Raw genomic sequence first — 12,405 nt, 5'->3', positions numbered from 1 at the left:
AAATTTACCCGATTTTTATCCGGATCCATTCCACACGGGATTCTAATGGAACCCTAACAGCAAATTCTGTCTTAGTAGCGCAAAGGAAGAACTCGTCCGTTGTAACGCTGCAAAGTCAGAAATTTCGAACAGTTCAGAAAGAAAAAGTTGCAGGCTCAAAACTGTATCTAACCTCAGCTACTTTCGAAAAGGTCCATGGACCCTTCGGAAAATTAAAAACAAACGGCCCCAAAGATGTTCTCACGGGAAATATTTTTTGTCGTTATAAGGGGCAATTGGCCAAATAAGCAGATTCCTTCGGACCAAAATTTTGTCCGTCTGGCCCCGTCTTCCTTCATGAAGCTACGTCTTTGTGACAAAAATAAGTGAAAAAATTTAAAGCTGGCATAAAACGTCGTAGTACTAGGTCGGAAATCGAAAAAATGATAAAAACAAAACTAATCGTTTTTAGCCAGATTACGAGCACCTCCACAAAATAAATCACGTACAACATGGGTTTCCTGTGCACTAGCCGGTTCGCTTCCGTTTTTCCACTACTCAACAAGGTAACTGTATGCCAGGCGCGTCGCAGCGTGAGTGTTTCGTGAGAGAAGCCTGTTACGCAAGACGTGTTCTGGCGTACGTCTACCTTGACTTAACAAAGCATTCCGGTAAAGCTGTAATGCAGAAGGATGCATGCATGTTAATGCATAGCGATGTCTGTTTTCTTCTTCCCCGCATTCTTCATCATTTCAGCTTTCCTGGGATGCTTTCTTGGGTTGTCCGTCACATCGTCAAAACGTAGTTAAGTCAAAGTAGTTAAGTCAAAACGTAGTTTATTTGAATACATTATAGATGTACCAAGTGGCTCTGTATGGTCTTGGATAAGAACAAGCAGGTGTCTGAGAATGGTTGCTGTTGCTACCCCCTAATATAGGAGGCTGAACTTACGTCACTCTTATGAACGCCTTTCTTTTCATCGTCCCAACCGCTGCGGAACTTCCCTAAAGCCACGGCGAGCTGATCAGGAGACACTTCTTTCTCGTTGTATCTTTTGGCTACGCAATGGGCGGCTAAGGCAAGCAAACAATAACCACACTATGCATCAATACGTTTCGTGTAAGCTTTTTATTTGAATGGTAAACAGTTTATTTTGACAAGTAACAGGTCATTGTGCGTGAATTTTTTTAATCCGCATGTCTCTTGCACCCAACAGATATCGAGGAGCCGTTGTAGCGGGAGACCACGGATGCATTACACACCGACCCACCTAGCGTCTTGTACCTCTTTAAGCTCTCTGTGTAAATGATTTCTTCTCATCTACACTTTAAATGCTTGCTTTTACTCACCTGAGAGAACGACGGTAGATGTGATAAGCGAACCACCGCATATGCCAGTGTAAGTCAAACCCTTCTTCAGATATATCCCAGCGTGCCACGGGAAGGTTCCGAGAGGAGCCAGTGTCTCGCTAAACACCAGAGGGCCATCCGCTCTTGCCGCAATCCCGCAGCCTGCAAACGAAACCAAATAACAAAAGATAGCTTAAACATCAAGCCACAGAAAAACTGTGTGGATGATGGATGCAGCGTGTGTTTCAGTATTTGTGAAATATTAGCAAAGTGAGCTCTCGAAATAATTTTTGGTGCCAACATCGAACTCCTTGAAATTTTTGATTAGCTCACATAAATCCCACTTCGTTTTCTATACCCATCAACGCCCTTCCCAGTTCAGTTACTTGAGCTCTGAACCCTACCACACAGACGCATAGTAATGACCTTTAAATTGAAATCTTTCTGATTCCTGTAAGCGAAGGCACACACAAAAGCCAGTAACTTAAGCTTTTAATTTTAAAGATCTACTTTGCCAGGGTGCCAAGAATGGCATTACTCACTCTGTTCTTTTGACTCTTTCGTCAAAACGTGCAGATCGTAGTAGAACTTGTATATTTGGCTGTCCCAATCGGTATGCGCCATGTACTCCTTTGTAGTCTTGTTTAAGGTAGGCCAAAAGACTAAAACTTCGCCGAGTTTGTTGACTTGTGACCTGACGATTCCTTTTGGCCCTGGCGCCATATCTTTGCTATAGGGACTTGACCAGCTGTCATTGCTGTGAACTACGAGAGAGCCGATCTTCATGCGGGCTGCAGCCTCGGGACCTCGCAGTTTGAGGGCACCAGCTATAAAGCAAAAAACATCATCCAGATCAGACAACACCAGTATCTCTAAAGTGTTGTCGAGATGCCCGTCGCCAATCCAAACAGATATACCTGATGCGCAGTCCTGCTCATCTTCCCCATCAGCACAGTCGTAGACTCCGTCGCAGACTAGACCTGGATTCAGGCATCTCTTTTCTTTGCAGTACAGCGCACCGCCTTGACACCCAGCGAATGCTCCACTCGATTCTGGGTGGATGGGACGAAATCACAGTAGAAAATTCTGAGTAGTGACCACTAATTATTCAGACGGTGCCAGACGAATACCAATTATTTTGGGACCATTCTCGGACGAGTTTAAGAAGCCTTTCGGGAAAACTTTCAGTCGGATAAGGGTGACAACAATCAGAAAAATTCAAGATTTTAGCGCAAATACCAAGCTCGTAAAACGTAGAAATACAAAACTGTTTATTGCTCGAACTTTGTAAAAAACTCTCCTGTTAATAGACCATAACGCTAAGCCGAAAAAGAAGAAGAGAAGGAAGAAGCAAAAACATTTTTTGGGACACTATGGACCCTCTAACACAGCATTTTACAACTCTTACATGTTCAAAATTATTTTCTAGAGCAAATGTGATATTTTTACGACAACAAATCTAACAGCGTACCGCCGTACTCAGCGGTCTTCGACCGCCCCGCGGACGGCATGCGATCACCTCGGTGATCGTCCCGGACCGCTCCCGGCCCGCGCTCACCTGGCGTCCATACACCTCGCTGACCCCGCAGCACTTCCGGCCTTATCCGGTAGTGCGTGCGATAGAAGGGAGAAGGCGCCGAAGTTATCGGCACGGGTCGCGACGGATAAGCACGCGCAAGGCGTGGTCCAGTACATTAAATACGCCGCCAGGTAGCCGAGCTAGACAGTTCGCCTAGTACAGTGGTCGGCACGCCGTTATGCTCGTCAGCAGTCTCGCCCCGCGAAGCCGCGTCAGCGCAACCGAGTAGGCCGCTAGGAAGTGTTAGTGTGAGTAGCCCAAGTGAACGTGACCCGGACCATGTACCTACTGACTTGTGACTCCGCGAACCCGACAGTGCATACCCACCTGAGGGCCTAAGACTTACACCCCCGGTAAAGACTCTATCCTCAGACCCTCACCCCCCCAAAAGGGTATGACAAATCACTCACAAATCGGCCTTTTCAGCCCTAAAACGATACCTTTGCTTCTTCCTTCTCTTCTTCTTTTTCAGCTCAGCGGAATGGTCTATTATGTTAGGCAGCTTTTTCTCTTGCCCTATGTTCTTATGTTCTCATTTTGGCTTGCGGAGGGAAAAAATCCAGTATGTAAAAAATGGGGAGGGGGGATGATTCTGCCATGAGCACGATGTAGAAAACTCCGATGGCGGCTCTCTATTTTCCAGAGCGCGCGAAAGATGGCACCAGATTTCTTGACCTTGACGCTGTACTTGCCGTGACCGCCACAGCACGGCAGTTGGCAGACACTGCCTTATGAAGACGAGATCCGCTGCCACCTTCTGCAGCGAATACGCCCTACATCGTGGTCATCAGAAAGAAGTAGATAAGGGCGTTAAGTATTAAGTAATGAGAAGTAATGAAATACTACCTAAATGTGAGCTTTAGAATTGAAGTATGAAAATCATTAGGGTATTTTTTATAAAGAACTTAGTATGTAACCTTCAAGCGTAATTCGATGTAACCACCAAGATGTAAGTTTACCTCCACCTTTCCTCATAAGGTAAATTGTTTTCTTCATTAAGTTTGCCCTTTGCATTTTAAACTAACTGATTTTGCTTCAGTTATGTAGAGTCGGGGACGACTTGATTCCCAAACGGCTCGGCTGTTGTGGCCAATTCTACTAACACAGTCAAAACACACGGTTTTGAATATAAGCGCCCCACTGTCGGTCAGAGTGAGCGGAGGTATGGATTTGTGCTAGCGTAAGGGATTTACCCCCCGTGCGGGGAGGGCTCGAGCCTGGCCGACAGGACAAGGCAAGCCACTGTTTCAGAGTGGAACGTTTGAGCCGTGTATTTTCTAGCGGCCCAATACACGTGGTTGGATACCTACCTACAGTGAGCAGTTATTCCCTGACTGAACACCACAGCCACAACAGTGCGACTTCAATCTCTCAGACAGTTCCTCTCACCGTGCTGCCTCCACCAGTGACGCTCGCAGTGGGCCTCGTCCTCGCCGTCTATGCAGTCCATCTGGCCGTCGCAGACCAATTTCTCCGGGACGATGCTTGGCCCGGCGTTGCACAGGAAGCGCTTCTGGCGCGGGACGATGCGCTCTTCGCAGTTCTCCTCGTCCCGGCCGTACGGACAGTCGTTGATCCCGTCGCAGAGGAGCTACAGAGAGAGCACGGCGGAGAGCCCCTTGAGCAAGGAAGTGCATTTTTAAAGATCAGCCTGGGCCCTATTTTTTGATAAACTGCTGCTTGCGATACGATACCTTCTGATGCAGGCACTGACCCCCGGGTGCGCACTGAAAGGCTCTGGGGCTGCACCAACGGCACTCCATCTCGTCTGTTTTATCGGCGCAGGTTGGCAGCCCGTCACAGACAAAGTCCCGGTGAATGCAGCGACCCTCGTCGCATGCGAAGCGGTCTGCTGGGCAATCTGAGGCCATGAAACTGCACTTATTGTGCTGTAAGGGACCCCTGCTCAAGTGTATTTTACGCCATCTTTTAACCGGGCCCGTAAGGGGGGGAAAGGGGAGGGGGGTTGTCGCTTCATGCATTTACGGAGTTCTCTATTTCTGCTTGAGTACTGGCTGTTGAAACATTGCATTATTCCTTTTGACCACTATATCCACGCATAGTACTTATCCGACATTGGTGCAAAGGAAAATTCTGAAACCTATATGGGTAGAATGCAACTCACAACTCGCCTATGAGGATATTCCAATTCGGATATATAGAAAACACCCTGTGTATGTAAACTAGGTTAAGGACACATTAATAAGTAATTTACTAAAGAAATATTAAAACGATTCAAAAAAGCATTCTACAATCGTTATTTACAATTACAGTCTACGCTTGGACCTATAGTTTCTGCAAAGGGTACAGAGAGACTCTTTGAGCACTTACCCTTTTTCTCGGCAACCACTATGCTGAGGTCGTACTTGGTATCGTTACCCATGCGCACGCGATGCACTTTCCCAGAGCTGGTCCAGTTAACGCTGACCCAGCCGTCCAGGTCGATGGGCGAGAGGACAACTCCAAGGCCCGACCCGTCCGAGTCGCCCCACTGCCAGTCGCGGCCGCGCCTCACCACTGAGTTGACTTGCAGGCGAGCTGCCATCTCCAGCAAGCTCATGCTGCCCGGTCCATCTGGGACATCGAACCAGACGAGAAAGGCCTAAACTGCCTAAACTACACACACTAACAAAATCCATTCGACTTTGCACTGTAAACTGGTTGGCGTTTCCGACTTTAATTCACGGGAGCTTGACAAAAATATTGCGAACAATGTAATCAAATAGTTTACGTGACTGAGGAGCATCTGAATGGCAAGAGTCCTATACAGTGTGGAAGTTATATTAGTACCTGGTGCACAGCCGTCTTCTTCGTGGGTGAAGGGATACTCCGAGACACCGTCGCACACTGTGCTCGGCTTGACGCACTTGAAGCTGAGCGGGCAGTCCTGCCCGCAGTGGAAGGCCCCGCCCTGGCACGAGTTGCAGTGATACTCATCACCGTCGTCGCAGGTGTTGTAGCCATCGCAGTGGTACTCCAAGTCTAGCGTCCTGTTGCCGTAGCAAGTGTACCGTTGAAGGGCACTTTTCTAGAGCAAAGGATACCGGGCAATACATTCCCATTTGATTAATCTTTCACAACAGCAATCTACTACAAACCATTTGGCATCGAATTTACTTTCAAAAACATCGCCGGTCGATAAAAGCCGACCCTCGAAATAAAATTCTAATATCTGTTCGTCGGCTGCCGCATGGACTCAACCGTGCTCAAGGGGGGCGGCCAGGAGGTCTCCCTCCAAGATTGTCAGCACGAAGACGTCTGTACCCTCCTGCCTCCAACCATCGAAAGACTTTCACGTCTCTGCTGGAATACTTTTGTTGCAGTCCCCACAGCCAAGGCGCTGTTGGCAGGAGTACCGATAAGATGTGCTCTGTACCTCCGGGCAGTCGACCTCATCTGTTCCACCGATGCAGTCCGGCCTCCCGTTGCAGCGCGCGCCGCGGTGCAAGCAGAGGCCGCCGTTGCAGCGGAGCGCCCTGCGGCTGCAGGTCTGGCAGCCCTCCTCGTCCGAGCTGTCGTCGCAGTCCGCCTGGCCGTCGCACACAAACTCGTTGGCGATGCACCGCTCCCCGCACTTGAACCGCCCCGCCTCGCAGGGGGAGCCAGTGGCAACGCGAGTGAGGACCGCAAGCAGGAGCACCAGGGTACACTATAACAAACCCAAACACACCACAGAGAGAAGCATTTACTTTGCATTACAAAACTTTTTCTTTGTGTCTTATAAAGTTTATTTCCTTTCTAGCTTACAAACCATTTGCTTACGGCTCACGGAGGACTAGCAAATGCTTTGAATAAAAGAGCAGCCAAAATGCTTTGAAAGCTCTCGCCTACTTTATAACGTCTCTCTTTTTTTATTTTAATGATGCTCTGTGCGTTTTGAGAAGAAGTCATAAAATTCGAACTGAAACGAGTGAAACACTCTCTAAGAATTTCGTCATTTCACGATAATAACGAGCATTATGCGTCAATTACAGTTTCGAACTGTTCGTAACAGTATAAAACAAACTTGTCGTAGTACCACGATTTAATACTGCCAATTAATTAGGATGTTAGTGTATTTGTTTCAATAATTTTTGCGTCCTGGACCGTTCTTTTATGATAACGATCGAGTTACAAACTGTTCGTTATTTTACAAATGAATTCGCTACTTTATAATAACGAAGAGTTTTTGTAGAAAAATTAACAGGACATTTTTCGTCAAATTACTCCAACAGTGTACGAAAATTTCGCCGACATCGCTTTCTCATTTTACTTGCTACATTTTATTGTCATTTTTTAAACGAAATATGTTGTACATTTGTGACAGACTTTGTGACAGTCGATCAGTTCCAAGTCGATACGTCGTGTTTGTTAATTTACAATTTCAAATTGTAATTTTATGGCACAACATGGACAATTTTCTCGTAAATCTACGACAATTTTCTCAGTGGGTACAGTTTGACATAAATGCTCTAAAGTGACCGCAAGTAGTCCTCTTGTAACTGTCAAGGTTCATCTGCACTGGTTTTAGCAGTTGTTTCAGAACTTGTCCGGGACTGGTTTTCTTAACTCTTCAATACGAACAGACGGGACCGTGCATTGCAATCTAATAAAACCCAGCCCATAATGGCTGCTCACGGTGGAAAATTGTCAGACAGGGTACGTGAAAATTTTCCGCGGATGAAATCGTTCAACAACAATATTCAGGATTGTAAATGTGAGAGCACTCGATTTCAACTTTGAGATCGAATGACGAGCGAGAGTTGGATCTTGAAGGGAAGTTATACAGGTGAGCCTAGTTTTGTAAAATGGCAAATTACAATGTATGGCACATACGCGATCCTAATTTTTAGTGGTCGCCTCGTACTTGGAATGTAGCATCAAGTATAACTACCGAACGTTTCAAACCGTTACACTGTAAGTTGAACAAAGTTTCCGGCGCTGCGTTACCTGCCGCAGGTACACCATCGCAGTGAGTGACGGCACACAGCCGAGTGCTGTGATGGTCACGGCTGGACTCGTTGCGCTCGCTCAGCTGCCTGACTGGAGAGGAACGCCGCGATGGAGCGGACAGGAGGTGGGGTGGGGAGGGAGGGGCCTCAGGCAGGACTGGTTCGAGAAGGAAAGACCCGTGCCAAGGCAAGCGTCTGAGTAACACGCCAAAAAATAGTGGCCGAGTGAAATTCGCAGCCATAGATCACGCCACTTATTGCCTCGATAAGTTCTCGCTTCCTTTCAAAATTCAATAGACGGTTCCCACTGTCCCCATTTCAAGAAAAAGTAAGGAAATCGTCACCGGAAACAGTTCAGAAATTACGGTCAAAACTAGTTCATCCGTGAAAAATTTTCGCGTGCCCTGTTACATGGACTTTTTTGTGGCCTTCAAAATGAAACTGTTCAGATAGATATGGAAAATAAGCGGACTTTGCATACTGGTTCCGGTCTTGATTTCCCTACTTCTTCTCGAAACGCGCAGGGCGTGAACCGTCTATTCATAGATCAGTATTCCCGCCTTCACTAGTAAACCTATACTGTTGGGAAAAAGCATGCAAAGATAGCGATCAAGCAATAAATGTGTCATCGTTGAAATCTGACTGAATCACTCGAAAACTTTCCCTTGTAATGGAAAGAACCCGAAGAGACAACATTTCTTCTGTTTGGCTCTAATCTCTAGCCGTTTGTGCGCTAGAGGGAGTTTTCCACACCTCCAAAATAGCATTCTTTGATTGTTTTTTTTTAGAAGATTGTCTTGATTCAATTTTGATTTCTTAATAAGAAGAAACTTCTTCCTTCATTCAAGAAAATTTGCTACATTAAACCAAGAAATAGCGAAAACAAGCGGATATTTGCCTCAAATCACGAATCAATTTTCTGGGTGCAGTGGAAATGACGAAAAAACATCAACGGTTTTCCTCAGATATTTGGCCAGGGCACCGGGCACCTCTAACTTTAACAAACTGTTGAGAGAGAAGTCAGTGCACCTAATTGTAAGCTAACCGTTAAGCGAAAAATATCTGGTACAAAATCAACACATTCCGATAATTTTAGGAGATATTTAACGAAAATGGTTTCGAAATTTGTATCCTTGATTTTGAATCTTGCTTCAGCTCTTGAATAGCTATATCGTCTTACCGATTTTTGCATGGCAGTGTGGTTCTTGTTTTTGTGGTGTTTCGTTTCGGTTATACGAGTTGAAAGACCAACTATCCATCCAAACGGCCAAACGTTCAGCATAGAGGACCATAAATTATCTTAGAGAAAATGGGCTTTGGAAAGCTGTATGGAATGTCTATCATAGACTTAAAACACCATGGAAAAAATTGTTAATGGAAAGCAAAGTGACATATCGAAAGAGCAAGCTATATGATGAGCCGCATGTCACGTCTAGTTTGCAGGATGAATGACCCATCATAACTACACACTTGGACTTGTTTTTTTTATTATTTGTACGAATTTGAGTAATCGAATTTTTTGCACACATTTTGGCGTTGATTTGAACACTTTTGTGTATTCATTCGTGGAAAATCATGTACTTGTGCCAAATTTGTACGAAACGAAACGCAGGTTGAACTTAGTGCGAACGGTTGCACGAAAACATACAAATACATTTAGTGTGTACACTTCCAAGGACTAGTGCGTCGTCTTATAAAATAAAATGACTGCGATTGACCGTGGTTGCAGAGGCGACGCGAGTCGGACTTGTCTGAACGCCACCCTTGATGTGACATTGTGGGCTGATCAACAGCGAGAGCTAACTTGTCACTTTAGTGTTACTCTAGAATAACACTGCTGTTCTACTCTGATGCACACTTAACTAAACATGTCCGCTTTTCTTGAATGCCCGTCCATGACTACTTCAGGTTCACTCTACTACCCCTCCAATACCGCTTGAAATTAAACTTTTTTTGCACCTTTTACCACCATTGTTGTACTACTTGAATGCCACCTGACGCCTTAAACACTTAGTACTACGCCCCTGCCACTTAGCTCCTTATTATCGTCCAGGTAAAGGTGAGGAGAAGTCGTTGGAGCATAAAATAGACTGGTTGTTATCAGAGGTCTTGCTTTTATTTGCGCCAGCCGTTAAAGTAGACGTTTTTGTAATTTCCTTTACTCATTGCCATGTACTTGCCAACATTCCAATCCCGTGTTTTCGGCTTCGCTTTATCACTTGTTTATAATCTTCTCCCTGTCCGTTTCCGATTTTGCTCAAGACACTACAAGGGAGACGTACATCAGGCTCGCGTAACATGCTTCACCAGATCGCCCGAACAGAAACTGTTCCGCTGCGACTCGCCTGGTGCCCATCCACCTTGGTCTGCGGCGCTGTCACCAGATTCGGACATCTCGACATAAAAACATTCCCGATTGATTCATTTTTAGGAAGAAGTCATTTCAATGTAAGGAGTTTCCCTCGAACTATGGAGGTTCCTAAAAGTTTCCCCTCCTCCCCCAAACACGGAGTTGTTTCAGCTGTACGCAGCTCGGGCGCCGCCGCCGCCACTCGAGCCGCGACACGATACCGCGCGGCATGCTGTGGGCAGCCGTCGCGGCCCTGGCCACCCTGCTCGCAGTCACCGCCCAGACTCCTGCCGAGGCGGACCAGAACCAGGCGAGGGGGGTAGACTGGTCTGGGCAGGGGAGTGACCGTGTCCGAGGCGACGAGGACCAGGGCGGCAGCCAGCAGGCATGGCACGCTGACAAGCGCATCACGAGGGGGCGTGAGGCGTACCGCGGGCAGTTCCCCCACCAGGTGAGTAACGATGTGCGCCAGACAATGACAGGGCCACGCGGCGGCGCTGGACTCAGTCGAGAACTCCGCCCAGGACAACACGGTCTGCCACCCGAGGGTTCCACAGTTTTCTGGGGCATCAATAGTGTGCTGGGAAAACAGAAGACCTGAAACGTCCCTGTGTGCAGGCCGGAGTATGCTTTGGACGCCTCAACTGCTGCGGAGGCTCACTCATCTCGCAGCAATGGGTACTGACAGCAGCCCATTGCCTAACGGGGTTTGTATAGCGTGGACTCCATACTATAATTTGAGTATGCTAAGGTTATTGCCAATAGTCGGTGTGCTATATTTCAATTGTAGGAAGACGAAGGACAAGGTAACGGTTAAATTGGGCACAAACAGGTTGGACGTCAAGGAAGACGGACGAATGCAGGTGAGACCAGGTTCAGAGGCGTGCGCTTTACTTGAAATCTGGAAAAAACAACATATACAACATAAAATATTATGTTGGTTTCGTGTCTTTTGTTTTGGTTTAGTAGTGGAGGTAGTCCGATGGTGGTTGCAGATAAAGGCCAGCCAGATTATCTCCCACGAGAGTTTCCGTCCCAACGACAAGTACATTCACCACGACATTGGGCTGGTGAAGCTGCAGCGGCCAGTGAAGTACAACAGTGCGTGAACAAGGTGCCCGACTCTACAGATAAACAAGGAGCGTGCGACGTGACAATTATAGACCAGGGGAACGTTCTAGCGAGCGCGATAGAACGTTCTATGGTTTTGACTCAGGATACAGGCTGAACACCATTTAAGTTACAGCAGCCAAAGTATTTTTTCTCCGTGAAGCCTGTTGCAGAAGACGTCCTTTTATCTGATGCATTTGCTCACGGCCAGACACCTTGCACTGCAGAGCTGATCCAGCCGGTGCGCCTCCCCACCACGGAGGAGGCACGGGACAAGCACCACGGCCTGTGGGGGAAGATTAGCGGCTGGGGCGCCACCCGCACCGATGGCTACCAGAACCCGAAGCTCAAGTGGGCGAGGCTTCCCGTCTCGCAGCCCGGCAAGTGTCGCTTCCTCGACGGGCCCTCAGCGCACACCCAGTTCTGCACGGACGTGTACGACTACAAAGGCAAAGGCACCCAAGGCCACGGCACTTGCTCGGTGAGATGAAAGACGTCTGCGTTACGATGTCTGCATTTCACCTTAGTTTACGACAGTGAGAAAGTGGACAATTTTATTTTCTCAGGTTTAGGTATGAGGTGCTGCCTCTACTTTGGAGGGTACACAACAAATATACTATAGGCTATCACATAAAAAAAGTTCCGACCAGAAACGGATCGTGAAAGCAGATGATACCTTTTCAAGAATTATTCTATTCCAGTCTGTTATATTTCCGTATTTACACTTGTGGGGAAAGGGAGGGGGTGGGTGGCGGTGCGGTGCGGGGGCTCCAGTGGTAGAAGGGAGGGGGGCTGCCAGCGCTAGCGCGGCCGACTCGGCTCGGGGCTCGGGCTCCGCTCGGGGCTCGGGCTCCGCTCGGGGCTCGGCTCGGAACTCGGCTCGCCTCAGCAGCGCTACAAACGCGTGGCGTGGCGGGGTGGCGTGGCTGACGCGACGGCGGCGGGCGACGTACGCCGCCTCACGACCCCGCCTAGCAGGCCCAGCCCAATACGTATATGAGCTTTCTTCTGTTTCTCTTTAATATTTCTTAATCGAGAGTAAAAGCAATGACACCTTACATTACTCATGTATAGTTATATGTATGTTAAGTGTAAGTAAGTTTAAGT

At 47.4% G+C, this 12,405-nt stretch overlaps 2 protein-coding genes across 5 annotated transcripts in view; one reads left to right on the top strand and one right to left on the bottom strand.

Annotated features, from left to right (window-relative positions):
• LOC113216399 (atrial natriuretic peptide-converting enzyme-like) overlaps positions 1 to 7,952 on the bottom strand; it is a 29,682-nt gene extending 21,730 nt beyond the window's left edge. The window contains exons 1-10 of one of the 2 annotated variants that reach the window (XM_026436144.2): positions 7,837 to 7,952; positions 6,284 to 6,556; positions 5,698 to 5,935; positions 5,239 to 5,481; positions 4,602 to 4,768; positions 4,297 to 4,498; positions 2,246 to 2,380; positions 1,871 to 2,155; positions 1,329 to 1,490; positions 931 to 1,052 (exon numbers count right to left, since the gene is read on the bottom strand). In XM_026436144.2, coding sequence (XP_026291929.1) covers positions 931 to 1,052; positions 1,329 to 1,490; positions 1,871 to 2,155; positions 2,246 to 2,380; positions 4,297 to 4,498; positions 4,602 to 4,768; positions 5,239 to 5,481; positions 5,698 to 5,935; positions 6,284 to 6,556; positions 7,837 to 7,854 — 1,845 coding nt within the window. In that variant the 5' untranslated portion in view covers positions 7,855 to 7,952. Of the gene's footprint in view, positions 1 to 930; positions 1,053 to 1,328; positions 1,491 to 1,870; positions 2,156 to 2,245; positions 2,381 to 4,296; positions 4,499 to 4,601; positions 4,769 to 5,238; positions 5,482 to 5,697; positions 5,936 to 6,283; positions 6,557 to 7,722 lie in introns of both variants that reach the window. The other variant, XM_052277574.1, reaches the window with a different exon arrangement.
• Positions 7,953 to 10,218: 2,266 nt separating this feature from the next.
• LOC113216405 (chymotrypsin-2-like) overlaps positions 10,219 to 12,405 on the top strand; it is a 2,987-nt gene continuing 800 nt past the window's right edge. The window contains exons 1-6 of one of the 3 annotated variants that reach the window (XM_052277606.1): positions 10,219 to 10,639; positions 10,807 to 10,895; positions 10,979 to 11,051; positions 11,184 to 11,289; positions 11,526 to 11,779; positions 11,865 to 12,015. In XM_052277606.1, the coding sequence (XP_052133566.1) occupies positions 10,418 to 10,639; positions 10,807 to 10,895; positions 10,979 to 11,051; positions 11,184 to 11,289; positions 11,526 to 11,779; positions 11,865 to 11,870 (750 nt within the window). In that variant the 5' untranslated portion in view covers positions 10,219 to 10,417 and the 3' untranslated portion in view covers positions 11,871 to 12,015. Of the gene's footprint in view, positions 10,640 to 10,712; positions 10,896 to 10,978; positions 11,052 to 11,154; positions 11,303 to 11,525; positions 11,780 to 11,864; positions 12,016 to 12,405 lie in introns of those variants that run through there. The other 2 variants (XM_052277605.1, XR_008012335.1) reach the window with 2 other exon arrangements.

Source organism: Frankliniella occidentalis, unplaced genomic scaffold, assembly GCF_000697945.3.
Source record: "Frankliniella occidentalis isolate FOCC.00 unplaced genomic scaffold, Focc_3.1 Scaffold11, whole genome shotgun sequence".
NCBI lineage: Eukaryota > Metazoa > Arthropoda > Insecta > Thysanoptera > Thripidae > Frankliniella > Frankliniella occidentalis.
This window is presented reverse-complemented; position numbering and strand designations above follow the sequence as displayed.